The sequence below is a fragment of the Strix aluco genome, chromosome 2 (assembly GCF_031877795.1).
Source record: "Strix aluco isolate bStrAlu1 chromosome 2, bStrAlu1.hap1, whole genome shotgun sequence".
In the NCBI taxonomy this organism is placed as follows: domain Eukaryota; kingdom Metazoa; phylum Chordata; class Aves; order Strigiformes; family Strigidae; genus Strix; species Strix aluco.
In genome coordinates, this window is record NC_133932.1 from 8,234,803 (window position 1) to 8,250,353 (window position 15,551).

Genomic DNA, 15,551 nt, shown 5'->3' on the forward strand with positions numbered 1-15,551 from the left:
GCTTTGCTGCTTGGTGGGATGACGCCGCCTCCTCGCTGTCTGGAAGGGGAGGAGGGGGCTTGTGTGTACGTGTGGCTTGTGTACGGGGGTGGGGGGGTTCCTCCTGCCTGCCCTGCCGGGCGAGGGCGGGGGGCAGGCACCAGGGTGGGCCCTCCCCCTCTTGTGTGCCCTTTACATGCCAAAATACACGAGGGACAGAATAAAAGTCGAAATACCCGCCCGTTTGGTTTCTGTCCGCCTTGCTACGGGCGCTCCGGGAGCCGAAACACGAGTGGTCGTGGCGGGGGGAGCACGGATGGGGCGGCACAGACACACACACACACCCCGCCCGCTCCGGGCTCGCTGTGCTGGCGGGGGCGGGGCCGCGAGGGGGCGGGGCTTCAGGCGATAAAACCGGGCGCCGGGAGCCGCGCGCGCCGCCGCCGTTGACCTTCGCGTCTCCTCCGGTGCCGGTCCCGGTCCGCTCCCGCCATGGCGCCCAGGAAGTTCTTCGTGGGGGGCAACTGGAAGATGAACGGCGACAGGAAGAGCCTGGGCGAGCTCATCCACACGCTGAACGGCGCCAAGCTCTCCGCCGACACCGGTGAGGGCGCGGCCGCACGTAGCGCACGTCCCGCGCGGCGCCTCTCGGCCCGCCGGGGCCCGGGGAGCGGCAAATGTCAGAGGGCGGCGGGGGGTTAAATATAACTCGGCGGGCGGGGGATAAATATACCCGCGAAACCGGATCCGGGGCCGCGGACACGTGTGGCCCCCCCCGGGTCGCCTGCGGCTGCACCCCTGGGCGGCGGGGCCTCCCCCCGCCCCTCCCGGCGGGAGCGGGTGGCCCGATGGCGCCGGGGCCGAGCCCCCGGGGCCCTGCGCTTCTCTCCCTTGGCCTTGCCCCTGCCCCACCCCGTGTGCTCCCGGGCCCGTGTTTCAGCCGAGCCCCTCCGCCGTACCCGGTTGCAGGCCCAGGCGTAACCCGATGCTGCCCTTTCGCCCCCCCGCCCGGTGCAGGCGGGGCGGGATTCTCGCCCGGTACCTCAGCTGGGCCCGTTCCAAGGGACCCCCGTGAGCCGGCCCTCGGCCCGGTGTCACCTGTCTGCCCGCTGGAAAGGGCTTCCTCCCTGCTCCCGAGTCATCGGATAGCAGCGCTGTTCCTGCTGCAGAGGGTCCCCCAAATGTCAGCGAGGGGGGGCAGGCTGCGCCTTCCCGGGCGCGGGGGAGGGGAGAGAGGGGTGACCTCTCCAGGCTGGGATTAGGGGTCGGTGGCTGGGTCCGGTTTCTGCCCTTCGCCTGGCTCAAGGGTAACCACCTTCTCTGCCTTCCAGAGGTGGTTTGTGGAGCCCCCTCCATCTACCTTGACTTTGCCCGTCAGAAGCTTGATGCAAAGATTGGAGTTGCAGCACAGAACTGTTACAAGGTACCAAAGGGTGCTTTCACGGGGGAGATCAGGTGAGCCCAGATAAGAGCAAAGCTGGGGTGCCTCTGCAACGGGAATTTCCTCCAGAGGTGTGAGTCATCTCCTTTCTCTTAGCCCAGCAATGATCAAAGATATTGGAGCTACATGGGTGATCCTGGGCCACTCAGAGCGAAGGCATGTTTTTGGGGAGTCTGACGAGGTGAGTGACCCTGGAATGGAGAGCTGGTCCTGCTTGAATGTGCCTGCAAGGGCTGTAGGGGTGAGCAGTTAAAACATGACTACAGTATCGGTTGCCTTGTTTCTTTTCCATGCCCAGTTGATCGGGCAGAAGGTGGCTCATGCTCTAGCTGAGGGCCTGGGAGTCATTGCCTGCATTGGAGAGAAACTGGATGAGAGAGAAGCTGGCATAACGGAGAAGGTGGTTTTTGAACAGACCAAGGCCATTTCTGGTAAGGGAAGAAAATGGATGCTTTTTTCTGCTTTGGATATTTGGGAAATGGCCATCCTGGCCTGCCTTGTAAGGCCATAATGGCCATCCTGGCCTTTTCTGGAAGGCTTGCAGATACGTTGCTGCAAATATTCACACGCAATATTAACACGGTCACATTAATAAAAGGTCTGCGTGTTCCAGAAAGTTTTTCAGCTCTGCCCTTCCCAGCATGGGGTACTGTGCTTACCTGTACCTTCTCTCTCTTCCCCAGATAACGTGAAGGACTGGAGTAAAGTGGTTCTTGCCTATGAGCCAGTTTGGGCTATTGGAACTGGTAAAACTGCAACTCCCCAACAGGTATGAGCAAGGGGAAGGTGGCTGACTAAATGGCCAACTGACCCTTTCCACTCCAGAGATTTTGTTGAAGATTCTCTCTGAAGACTTAAAAGATTTAGAGAAGCTTTAAAGATTCTCTCAAAGAGATTCTCTCTTTTCTTTGGAAAAGGGAATTGTATGCAGAATGGCTCACCCCTCAGTGGGACTCTTTCTGTTCTGTTGCAGGCTCAGGAAGTTCACGAGAAGCTGAGAGGGTGGCTGAAAAGCCACGTGTCTGATGCTGTTGCTCAGTCAACTAGGATCATCTATGGAGGTAAATGAGTCCGAAGCCCCTTTCCAGCGCAGGGAGCACTTAGTTTCTCTGTTGGCGCAGTTGTACAGCGTGCTCTGCTGGTGAGGAAGCTGAAGATTGTCACAGCATGAAGAGCCACCTACTAGCTTGTTTGGGTAAATGGGAGACAGTCTTACTGTCTGCATAGTAAGAGGTGGCTAGTACCTTGCAGGTCTTTACTTTTGCCCTGGCCCTCTTTTCTAGAGCTGGTCACATCTGACCTTTTAAATACTGCTCCCTCCTCAGGTTCAGTCACTGGCAGCAACTGCAAGGAGCTGGCCTCTCAGCACGATGTGGATGGCTTTCTTGTTGGCGGAGCTTCTCTCAAGCCAGAGTTTGTAGATATCATCAATGCCAAACACTGAAGCAGCCTGTGAGGAGCAGTCCCTTGTGGTTAAGAGCAAGAAATGGAAGCAAGAAGGGACCTTTCATTGCACATGTCTCAGTACAGAGGCCTCCTCTGAGGCTTTTTCCCCTCCACGGTCATTGTTCTAGCTGTGCTGCTAACCCCCACCACCACACTGGAGTCCTGTAGTGGGCGCTTGTCTCGGCAGAGTCTTGACAGCCTCCTCTCTGAATTGGCAAAATCCTCGGTTGCCTGTTGACCTGGAAGAGCCCACAGTCAACCCGGCCAGTGCCTCCCCCTTTCTCTGCGGCGCTGCAGGGAGAGGGGGCCACCAGTGCTGGGGGAAGGAAAGAGAAACTACAGTCTTGCATCCTACAGCTCCATCAGCAAGGAGCCTGTCAGCTTAGACCCTTGTGAGATGTCTTACCTGACCTGTGTCCTGTACTGAATAATAAATGAAAACAAGAAAAAGCAAAGGTGTGTCCTGGATCTTACTCAGAAGCAGCTGGGGACAGGCAGTTTACAGAGTTCACTACTTCTGGGGGTAGCTGGTTGCAGAGAGGCTAGTGTGGACTTTAGGGGGGGGGGTTTCTGAGGGCCTGCCATCACCCTGGTAGGCATTGCACAGATCTTGCTATTGTGTTTCACCCGCAGTGTGCCCTGAGCATCATGCTTCTCTCCTGTTACAGCTCCTCTTTGGGCCCACGGTGATTTGTGTGCACTCTACTCCAGTAGCTGCCGGAGCACCTGGCTGCCCCACTAGTGAGCTGATCTCTGCAGGCCGGCTTGGTGCTCATCCCTTCTCTTTGCCTGTGAGGACTGGTAACAACTTTGCTGCTCGTTAGATGTGGAGCGGAGCAGCCTGTTCTTTGTGCAGGGAAGGTTTTTTAGGCTGTGTGCTGGGGTTGTGCTGACTACCTGCTTTCAGATGTGTGCTGATGGGTGAGAAAGCGAGATGAGATGTTCTTTCCCAGCTGCTGCACCAGCTAGGAGATTTTTAGATACTATTAAGGGTAATGAAAAAGGAAGTGCCCCAACAAGCTGGAGCGTAACTGTGAGGCAGCATATCCTTGGGAGCCTACAGGCAGCGCATGGCATGGGGGGGGCGGGCGGGGCCAGCCCGTGCTAAAATGGCGCTGAGACCAGCCCTGGGTTGTGGAGGGGTAACCGCTGTGAGGAAGCGCAGGGTGGTGAGCCCTGGGTGTAGGAGCATGGCTGCTGGGAACCCTTTGCGGTGGAGGAAAGCCCATCACAGAGGGAAGCGTGTGAGGTGGCCTGAGGAGGAGGAGCCTGACTGCAGCACAGAGATGGCAGCTCTCGCTGTGTGCAGAGTGATGTGGAGAGAAGGGTGCTCCAAAGGTCCCGAAAAACACTGAAAACTGGTTTCTACAACCAGAGTAAGTGTTTCTAACAGGCTGCTGGTGCACAACTGTAGTTTGGTGCCTCAGGGCACTGGGGTCAGCATGACCAGAGCAGTGGTGACTCAGTAGGGACATGGACTGTTTTGCTGATTAAGGATACCAATTAAACTCGGACACCAGAGTGAAAAGAGCAGGCGTATTTTACTGGGGATAACTAAATAATGTAACAGAGTAATACAGAAAACATGCAGTAAAAAAAGACAGAATAATGCACTTAAAGCAAACAAATAGGAAAATACAGGGTAATGCATCAAATCATTACTGTATGAGAGAGAGAATAGTGATTAAGAAAGATCCATCACCACTTGCATACGTTACCATCATCCAGACCCGCAGGCGCTGGACAGCCCCGGTTGCAGCGAGGATTTGCAGAGCCTTTCCCAGCACGTGGGAAGTCCTACGCCATGCGTCCATCTGTAGGTGAGGCATCCAAAGTCGCTGTGAGCGGGTCCAGCCTTAGGTACCAAAAATCAGCAAGCCAGAATAACTTCCACCTTTGTTTTGAGCGGAAATATCTGATTTCATCCTCCTGTTGGATTCCACCCAAAGCCTGGCCAGGGCTCGGGGGGGGAAAACCAAGGGAGTTTCTAACAAAGCCAAATACTTGGGTTCTCAGCCTTGAACGAGGCTGAACAAGGAGAGTTGGATACATTCTCTCAGCATTTCATCCTCACTACTGATTATATTCTGTCTAAGTTACATCTTTCACTAGTGAGCATACATACTTCGTTAATGACTACATACTAAGTTAGCAGCTTCGGCTCGGGGCCTGTTGTTCAGGCTTCAATACTTCAACACTTTGGCACTTTTTACATCAGCATAGGTGGTTTGTTATAACCTATCACCTACTAGCACAACGGTTATCAGTTATAAAATATACAGGATTCATCTGTAGGTCAGCTCTGGCTTGGGCCTGTTGTCCAAGCCTTAGCACTTCAACTGTGCCCGAGGCTGCCAGCAGCGGGCAGGCAGGATCACTCGGGGCTTGGCCACAGAGCTAGGCAAGAGCCCAGGAGAGTGACCTACATAGAAAAAAACAGACGGGAGCTGAGCATTGATCTTGGTGCTTTGAGGAGAATACAGAGGCATGAAAGCACTCATTTAATGAGGAATAAACTCATAGAAAATAATTTCTGCATCAGCAGGAATGCCAGATCTTGATTTTCTTCTTTTTGTCTGCTTTCTGGCAGGACCACAGTTCTGTGGAGTGGAAAAACTGCCAGATTCTCACTGCAAATTGTAATGGTTGGATCTTAAACAGGTTGCTTGTTGGGAAAAATGTCTTGTGGCAGATGTGACAGCCCAAGGGAGGCTGCTGCAGCTCCATTTCCCCAGCCCCAACCAGTAGCCAGGCTGAGCTTGTATTTATTTCCAGCAGGCACCCACACATAAACACACACATACACCACATATATACGTATATACTCACATGAACACAGCACCAGCAGCCTCATCCCACCCCCTTCTCTGGCTGACCAGGATGGAGGTGCACTAGTAAGCATGGATATATACATATAGATATATATGTGTGTATTTTTATATATATATACACATACACACACGTATGTGCAGTGTGGCTCCCTCCAGCAGCTCGGCTCAGGCAGTCTGCCCAGTAGCTGCCCCTCAACCTCAGCATCTCCAGTCCCCCCCCGGTCCCCCAGTAGCCAGCTCCCCCGTGATGGTCTCACCCCCAAGGACCCCCAGGCCCTCCAGCCTCTTTGGCAGCTGCCGGGACTCCCCCAGTCCCCCCAGCAGCCATCTCCTCCCTCGCAGCCCCCTCGCAGCCCCCAGGCCCCCTTGATGGCTGCTCCAGCTGCACCCTCGATGCTGCTCACCCACTCGCCCCCATGCCCGGTGCTGCCCCACGGGCACAAGTCCCTGCCGCTGGCACCCAGACCCCCCCCACACCCCTGCATGTGGTAACGAGAGTCCCTCACCCCGGGAAAAGTGCGGGAGGAGTTTGATGAGAAGACGGGACAGGCTGAAGCGCAGGGCGTGGCCAGACAAACCATCACAAACCAGTTACAGGCAACCAGCCTTTTTTATTCCCGTATCCCTCTGTTAGCTCACACTTGATCCTCCACAAATCTCCTCCTTTTCCCACCTTTGGTTCCTCCCCTAAACATCCCCGAATGAGTCCTGTGCAATCCCCAAACGCTCTTCCCCTGCACCCCATCGTGTGTCCCACACCCCTGTACGCAGCAAACCCCCCCCCAGCCCTAAAGGTGCTCTGGGGCTGAGGTTCCCCTGGGAGGGGCCTGGACAGGGTGTCCCTTCCTCTGTCTGTAATTTGGGTCCCCGCTTGCCATCATGCCCCTGTGCTCCTTGAGATGGGCCTTGGGTGGGCCTGGGAGCAGCCCGGCAGGGTGCTGGCTGGGATCCCCCTCCTGCCCTCGTCTCCGTCCTCCTCTGTGGGTGTGCAGGTGAGTTTTTAGCACATAACCTCCTTATTGATCCATAGAGTTAGGTTGGGGATCTATTTCTTTTTTATATATAAGACCTAAATAAAGTTTGTCTCTTTTAAAGATTTGGGTTTCCTTGTATAATTTCTCTTGTTTCTTCTAAGTTCTTCAGTCATCTAGAAACAAGACAATCAAGCTATATGTTCCTGTTTTAAGACCATATAAAATGTGTGCATAGAGGCACACACAACTTCTACCAGTCCATTCTTCAGCATAAAGGGATGAGGGCTGGGAAGAAGAGCATGTTGTCGCTTTTCCTCCAGCACCAATTTGCTGAAGGGCTCCTTTAAAGCCTTGGAAAGCAAAGGCAAGAGGAGCTGGTTATGTGCAGAGGGGGTTTTCTGCACCACTAACCACATCATATCCAGGTTAATGACCAGGGAGTGAATGCAGATGGGGCGAGTGTAGCACAGAAGCAGTTGGTGCAACAGAGTCAAGCGGGACGAGGCAGGGGAGGCGGGCGGCAGCTTGCCATGCAGCCCTGAACACAGAGGGATGCTTGGCAGTGGGGGTGACAGCTGGCACACGCGCTGCAAGAGCGTGAGACTCGTGTCTGACGTTTGTGTGTCCAGCTCAGCTTATCTAACACTGACACTGCCCTGGAGGGCTGCAAAGGAGCAAAGTGCACCAGAAGGAAAGGGAGCAGGGCCTTGGACTTTGGTATTAACTGCAAAACACTGGCAGCCATCAGCTCCAAGCAGCGTTCCCAGCCAGTAAACACCCAGCTCTGCTCAGCCCCTTGCCCATGGGTGCCAAAGCTGGGCTGGCACCAATGGCTTCTGCTGGACCCTGGCAGCCGCAGCCTGTCCCGGCTCCCCCGCCTGAAGGGTAGGACTGAAGCAGCATCACCTGCAGTGGGTTGGAACATCGTACACTAAAAGCCACTTCCTGGACTCCAGGAGATTTTGTTGTGGGAGGTTTCATGCAGAGACCAAGCCTAATTCTGCTCAACATGTTAATTAAACATTTACCAGAGGAGATGTCTTTCCTCAGAAAGATTCACCACCTGAGTGACCACCATCCTGTGTGATCTGGCCTAACTTTGAAGCTGGCCCAGTTTTGAGCTGGGAGGGTGGACAGGATGACCTCCAGTAGTCCTTTCCAACCAATATGATCCTTCAATTTTCTGAATAATTGCAGATGTCACCCTGCTAGGAAGGGCTGGGAGCACTTGGGAAGGTTGAGTAGGATCACAGAGTGCTTCTGATGAAGGCGAGACATGCTCTGAGCTTTCCATGTGGAATACCAAAAATTACAGGCTGTTGCAGCCAGAGCAGCAGGCTAACACAAACTGTCAGCTGGGAGTATTACCAGCAGGATGATGAAGAAACCACGGGGAGCTTAGATGGCTGATGAATGGCAAATCAGCAGCGCTCGCCTTGCTGCAGGAAACTGAGCGTTAGCTGTGGGATGCACTAACCGGAACAGCCCATCTGAAATACGGGAAGTCTCTTTTTTGCGGGGTTTACTCGGAGCTGACGAGGCTCTGGATTTCACATTTGCCTTGTCGGAGCCAGCTGAAAGGTCCGCGATTACGGACCGAGGGTAACGCTGGCGAGAGAAGGGGTGTCTCTGGGAAAACCAGGCCTGTGCGGCTGAGGCTGAAGCTGAGGCCCAAGATGCCTGCAGCGTCGCAAAGCACCGCCGCAAAGCGCCGCGCAGCGCCGTGCACCGCCGCAAAGCGCCGCCAGCGCGGGAAGCAGCAAGCCCCACTCCGCCCCGGCGCTGTCGTTCATAGCGGTTGCTATGGCAGCGGCGCCGGGCGCCGCCTCCCGCCCCTCCCCGGTTTCCATGGCAGCGGGGCGCCGCGGCCCGCGCAGCCCGGGGTGGTGGCGGCCGCCGGCGGGCCTGAGGGAGCTCCCGCGGCGGGGTGGGGAGCGGGGCCTGTGAGGATGGAGGGCGAAGAGCGGGACGGGGAGGATTACACCCTTCAGGAGGAGGGGGAGGAGGAGGAGGAGGAGGAGGCGGCGCGGTCGAAGCAGGAGGAGGAAGAACAGGTGAGGGAAGGGGCGTCAGCACCCGCTGGCAGAGGCTGGGCCAGCGCTGGCCGTGTGCTCTCTCCTTCTCCCCCAGGTGCTGGCCCCGCGTCCCCTGACGGAGGAGGACCTGAAGGAGGGCCTGTCCCTCCTCTGCAAGTCCGGCAACGGCCTGGCCCATGCCTACGTGAAATTTGAAGCCAAATCCAAGTGAGTGTGCAACACCTGCCCCAGGAGGAGGCCTCTTCCTCCTCCTCCCTGGACATCTGTGTAGCCACGGAGCAGCTGCGCCACAAGGCCACTGGTGACCAAGCATGTGGGGCAGAGCGTTTCCAGGCCATGTTCTATGGCTGGCTGGCTTCCGGCCTGTGCCACAGCATAGCTTGTCCATCCTCAGCCCTGAGCTGGGGACTGCCTCTGCTGTAGCCAGATGCACTAGTGGGAACATCAGTGACCCCCTAGGTTGAGGGAAGCCTGCCCATCGCTCTGGACTGTGCTGTCCTAGGGAGACCTGAACAGGGTGACCTCCCCACAGTACTTTTGAGAAATATCCATTAGGCATCTCTCCTGTTAGCTGCTAACCTTTAAGGTATGCGCTTGTAAGTACAGTGCCACAATGGCCTGAGGACAGTTTGGAGCCTCAGTCCCATCAGTGCACCCAAACAACCCTAGACCTAACAGTCTTCTCAGTGAGACTATGTCTTTCACGAGCCTCACAGGTATCTTGACTGGCTTTTTCCCACTAGGAGAGTCCTTCCACATAGTCTTTGGTATTACCACTACTGTGTAACAGACCCATCCCCCAAATTTACCCTCTTTCCTGCTCTGGTTCTGCCCCCTCCTGACAGCTACAGCTCAATGGGAAGTACTCCCTGTGCCAGAAAAGCAGGTCCACTCCTTAGCATTTGGCCTTGCTTACAGATTGTCCTTATCACCTGCCTTTTTCCTCTTTCTCTCCAGCAAGGCTTCCTAGGACAGCAGGGAAGTGGGAGAGGAGGATGCCCTCCCAGTACTAGTGAGGAGGAAACTGGAAGCTTGTAGCAGGGGGAAATATGAGAGATGTTTTATTCATGTCCTCCCTCCCACAGGGATTTGACGGACATCAGCCTCCTCAAAAGATTCATTCACCTGCGGTATGTGGATTTATCAGAGAACAAGCTGCAAGATTTGTCTCCGCTGAGCAGCCTAACACACCTGCTTTGGCTGAAGGTGGATGGGAATCTGCTTAGCAGTGCCTGCATGCAGGAGCTGCCCTACCTCCAGATCATCAGCTTTACTCACAACCGCATCAAGGATATGGAGGGTATTACTCACCCCCGCTTAGCCAACCTCAGCCTGAAAGGTGATACAGACCACCTCTCCTCATTCTTGTGCACACAGGACGCTTTCTTAGGGTGGGATTAACTCACGTTGTTTCTTCCTCCTCTGGCACTCAGGAAATAAAATCCAGACAGCGCTGGGTCTGAGTCATGGCCAATTGTTCAGCCTGCAAATCCTGGAGCTGCGAGGAAACAAGCTAGAGAGCACAGCAGGGCTCAATCTTCCCAAGCTCAAGAACCTCTATCTGGTAAGGGGTCAGCCAGCTCGCTGTCAGTGGAAGGAAGGGAAATGCTGCCCCTTTCAAAGCAGCATAATTTTCATGCTAGCCCCTTCAGTTCAATCTTCTCAACCCGAGAAAGGAAGAGATTTCAGAGAGCTAAGGAGATAAAATCCTGTCTTTGGGCTAGCTCCTATGCTGTCTGCCTAGATGGTGCAAAGGGAATAGCCACTGACCAGTAATTCCTCTGCAGAGAGTGGGGGAGTTGGCAGCTCTCAGTGTGTCAGGTTCTTCCCTCCCGGCCTCCCACGGGAGAGTGGTATCCTCTTCTAGCAGTGCTAGGCAAACCTGTTTTCTGTGTGTCCCGGGACCCCCAGGGGTCAGTGGGGAAAGCAACAGCTTTGCTCTGGCTGAGAGCACGGGGTGATGCCTCCTTCTCTCTGATGGGCCTAATCAAATACTGGTTTAAAACCAGCACAATTATATGATTCACACCTTCAGCTGCCAGAAAATAAACTGATTGTACATTGCAGTGAAACTAAGATAGGAGAAGCAATTTCCTAATACCATAAACAATTGCTTCAGGGAACATTTACTCCCAGAGATGCAAGTGAAGAAAATATGTAGGGCTTAGTCCCATGCATCGCACAGTGCTACAGCTTGCAAAGACTGGATAGGTGGCCTGAGTCACTACCTCTTAAAAAGCAATTAAAGATGATAAAGGCTTTGAAAAGCTATATGGTTTCTTTTCATCAAGACTCCCTGGCAGAAAAAAACAGGAAGATTGCTTGCTGAGATTGCCTGCAATTTTCTGGTAGGAAACTGAGATTTTAGGACTAGAGGTGCTGGAAGAAGGGATAAAGTGGATAAGTCACTAGATACAATACAGAATTTCAAAGGAAAACCAGTCACTTTAGTGAATGATTGGAGGGAGGCAAACACAGCACCTATATTTAAAGAAGGTTTCTGGCATGACTGAGGAATTTCTGAGCTGCACACATGAAGCGGGCAAATGCAAGACATGATTATTAAAACTAGAACAACTGACTCATTTCTCATGAATCCTTGGGGCTTGAATTTCACAGAATCACAGAATCATCTCGGTTGGAAAAGACCTTGAAGATCATCCAGTCCAACCATTAACCTCACACTGACCGTTAAATTTGTCTCTCATGTCCACCTGCTCACTAAATAATTTTGGAGGGGCATCTCTACCAGTAGTGCTTTGCTTTCTGTATAAAGATTTTGGTGTTACTTGAGCCATGGGTAAATGTAGCCAATGCCTCAAGGACAGGTTGAAGAAAAAGGGTTCAATTTGAAGGACCTGAACCAAATTTGGTTAATGTATGACATAGTTGCAGATGAAATTTAGCATTAGAAAAGTTATACCTGCTGGCAGGAGGACTCCAAGCTGGCTGCGTACCATGTGGTACTTGTATCAGTTTGAGGATCGCTGCTGTCTGTAGGGCTGTGTCGGTTCCTGGTCATGCAGCAGTGGTGACAAAGTGACAGAGCAAGACCAGGTATGCAGGAAGGGGAGAGGGAACTGTGGGGAACATATTATAGTGGCTTTTCATAAGAAATGGTGGCATCACGTCTGTGTGAAGAACTGGTATCTAAGGTAAGGTGATCATTAAAGGTATCATATGGAATGTTATTTGATTTAGGGGGGGAAAAAACAAAACAAAAAATCCATTCTGCATTGTCCTGTCAGTGCTTGCAGGGCCAGAGCTGTTAAAACTGTTCACACTGAAGTAATGAAGAAACTGAGAGTGATGAAAGGTGACTGTTCATTCATTACCAGTGGTCTGTGAGCTCCCCACCCTGTTTCCCACACCAGCTCCTGATTTCCTCTGAGGTACAACGTACTAATCCTTCCTGACTGTTAAATCTGTTCACATGACCTTCGCTAAATCTCCAACTTCCCTCCCTTTGTCCTTGTGTTACCCTCTTTACTTGGCCCAGCTGGTCCAGACTCTCCTTTGTTCAGATTCCACTAAAATCCTCCTTTTCTACAAAATGTCCTTTTCCTGAGTGACCCAGTCCTGAACTGTTGTCCCACCAGTTCAGCCTGTGCCCCTTTTATTAGTCTCAGACATCGGCCACATCACTGCCTGGGTACCAACAAGGGACAGAGAGTGCAACGGCATCTTTCTCCCCACTTCCCGTTCAGACATCTACGTCCTTAGAGACTGAGCCCCAAGCCACAGTCGCCAGCAGAGCCCTGCTCAGCTCCAGGCTGGAGAATGTGCTGGGGAGGCTGTAGTTACCAGGCATGTTCCAAACTTGACTGCACAAGGCAGTGAGCAGCCTGACCTGGCATCGGTGCTGGGCCCGGGGCTTGGGCAGAAGATTTCTAGTGGTCTTTTCCAGCTGAAATCCTGCTGTGAAACTATTGCTGAAATTTAGAGCTTCGTATTTCCCCATCTCATAACTCGCATCACAGGGAAGTGACTGAAATTCAATGATGGGGAATTCTGAGCTGATAGGATATGTTCTTCCTGCCATACAGTTGTCAGATTTGTTGCAAGGAGGTGCACCGATGGATGGATAACAACAGTTACACCTGGAAAAGCTTAATATTAAACCAGCCAACAACCCCCACCCCCCTGCAACCTCTCTCAGGAACACGCAGCCTGCTTCTGCTCCTAGAGTAGAAGAGGAGACTTCTTGGTGGTAGATTTCCCTCACAAGAGAAACAGATGACACCAGAAGATCCCTGGACTAGATGAACTATGTGACTGAGAGGGGCTGGTGATTCATCCTTTAAATACACTTGTTTCAGGCTCGGGTCTACGCTTTCCCTTCCACACTGTTGCTCTCTGAGGCCTTAGGGGCTCCAATTTAGCACTGCTGTGAAGGGGAGTGCTGTGCAGGCAGTATTCATCTGGGGTGGTTTTGTCTCGGTCACCAAGTGATGCTACAGGAAACACTTTTTCAGCAAACTTTTGGTCCTTGAATCTGAATACTTAGAAGCCATTTGGGCAAGACCCTTCAGGGAAGGCTGTGTTATGAGTGGTAGGGAGTCTGAGGGGTAGGAAGAGCTTTAAAGGCCAGAAATAACTGCTGTGTGTCATGCCCTTTTTCCATCTCTCTTCCTGCCTCCCTGATGCTCAGGCTCAGAACACCATTCGGAGCCTCGAAGGCCTCGAGGGCCTGGGGCAGCTGGCAGCTCTGCACCTGCGTGACAACCAGCTGGAGACCCTGGATGGATTCTGCAGCAGCATGAAGTGCCTGCAGTACCTCAATCTACGGTGCGTCCTCTCTGCTCTGTGTTGGGACCAGAGAGCCCTTCATCAGGCTGTACTCCTGTTTAGATCTTCAGGATTTTTCTGGTTTCTTTGGAAATTGAGTACCTGATGGGTATGGCTTGACCTTTACCATCCTTAACCAGTGTTCAGCACTCTGCTGTCTAGGAGTGTAACAGGCAGGGCCTTTCCTGAGCTTCTCAGAAAAGATCTGTCTCTTCAGTCACTCTCACACCCCACCTCATACTTTTTATTCACAGAATCACAGAATCATCTAGGTTAGAAAAGACCTTGAAGCTCCTCCAGTCCAACCATTAACCTCACACTGACCATTCTCAACTCCACCAGATCCCTCAGCGCTGGGTCAACCCGACTCTTCAACCCCTCCAGGGATGGGGACTCCCCCCCTGCCCTGGGCAGCCCATTCCAACGCCCAACAACCCCTTCTGGAAAGAAATACTTCCTAAGAGCCAGTCTGACCCTGCCCTGGCGCAGCTTGAGGCCATTCCCTCTTGTCCTGGTGCTGGTTCCTTGGTTCAAGAGACTCATCCCCCCTCTCTGCACCCTCCTTTCAGGGAGTTGTAGAGGGCGATGAGGTCTCCCCTCAGCCTCCTCTTCTCCAGACTAAACCCCCTCAGTTCCCTCAGCCGCTCCCCATCAGACCTGTGCTCCAGACCCTGCACCAGCTTCGTTGCCCTTCTCTGGACACGCTCGAGTCATTCAATGTCTTTTTTGTAGTGAGGGGCCCAAAACTGAACCCAGTAATCGAGGTGCAGCCTCACCAGTGCCGAGTCCAGGGGTAAGATCCCTTCCCTGTCCCTGCTGGCCACGCTATTTCTGATCCTTGCCATAACTCCTTTGGATCCCTCTTATCGTGTCCTCTGTGTCCTGGACATGACCCCAAGCCCCCTTTACTTCTCGTTATTTGCCATACAGGGCGATGGTGATACCACACAATTCAGTGGACTGTTTGAGCACAGAGAAATCCAGAGGAGATGTCATTTTTGTCCCTCAGGCTGGGGAGCTGCAGAGAGATCTGGATCTTAGATCACAGGTCTGTGGTCTAAGGTCTACTGTCTGCCATGCTGCTAAGTTTTGCTTTGTCTTGTCAGCTTACTGCTCTGAAGGGATCTCACTACTTGCACGTGTCTCTTTCCTCTGCTCTCTGTGCTTCCTCTTCTTCAGGAACAATGGGATCAGCAGCCTTCAGGAGGTGGCAAAACTGCAGGTCCTCCCCATGCTGCAGTCACTGGTGCTGCTGGACAACCCGTGCTGTGATGAACCCGACTACCGGCTGGAGGTCCTGGTCCTGCTGCCACACCTGCAACGCCTCGACAAGGAATTATTTGAGCAAGATGAACGGGCAGAGGCGAATAAAATCCGTCAGGAAAGGGAGGAAGAAGAAAAGGTGAGAACACCACGGCGGGGGGAGCAGAAGGAAGTGAAGGGGAAGAGAGAGGATCAGACGTGCTGATCAAGCCTCTTCTCCTCTAGATTACACGAGGGGAAGGCTGAGGGAGGTCAGTCCCAAGGGCAGAGTAGACTGAAACAGAGACCAGGCCTCGCAACCTGATTGTGATGGCCAGCGTTGCAACCCTACTGCCATTCTCAACCCCCAAAGTGAGAGGTGAAAGGGGAAAAAAAGTCAGGCATGGAGTCATTTGCCTTCTCCCTCTTTCCTTCTTCAGGAAATGGAAGGATCTCTCCAGGGCGATGTGGCTGAGTGACCCCTGGTTTTAATACCTGTTCCCAGAGCCAGTCAAGATTTGGAGATGCCTTTCCCCGCACGTGTGGCTGGGGAAGTGAGAGCCATAGGCACCAGAGCCACCTTCACCTCATTTTGCCCCTGGAGAAAAGAGGAGGGGCGACCCACCCTGGTCCTGGAAGCTGCCTTGAGGTACTGCGGTGTTTTTGCAGTCACTACACTCCTGTGCTCTATTCTCAGTGTGCCCGAGAGGGAAAAAGGGAAAGGGAGAGTTACAGGTTCTGTGGTTTGATTTACAGCTCCCCAAAATCCTACAAGATTTTCTGATTTGAATAAAAATAATTAATGAACCTGGAG

The 15,551-nt window shown here is 53.2% G+C and overlaps 2 protein-coding genes across 2 annotated transcripts; both read left to right on the forward strand.

Moving 5' to 3' along the window:
* Positions 1-375: 375 nt before the first annotated feature.
* On the forward strand, positions 376-3,321 carry TPI1 (triosephosphate isomerase 1). The gene is made up of 7 exons (XM_074810326.1): positions 376-583; positions 1,311-1,434; positions 1,517-1,601; positions 1,719-1,851; positions 2,104-2,189; positions 2,394-2,481; positions 2,746-3,321. Exons 1-7 carry the CDS (start codon positions 472-474, stop codon positions 2,862-2,864), a joined length of 747 nt encoding a protein of 248 aa, XP_074666427.1. The 5' UTR covers positions 376-471; the 3' UTR covers positions 2,865-3,321.
* Positions 3,322-8,620: 5,299 nt separating this feature from the next.
* LRRC23 (leucine rich repeat containing 23) lies at positions 8,621-15,550 on the forward strand. Its single transcript, XM_074810685.1, has 7 exons — positions 8,621-8,725; positions 8,802-8,914; positions 9,793-10,046; positions 10,141-10,271; positions 13,359-13,495; positions 14,675-14,897; positions 15,178-15,550. Exons 1-7 carry the CDS (start codon positions 8,621-8,623, stop codon positions 15,214-15,216), a joined length of 1,002 nt encoding a protein of 333 aa, XP_074666786.1. The 3' UTR covers positions 15,217-15,550.
* Position 15,551: the final 1 nt, after the last annotated feature.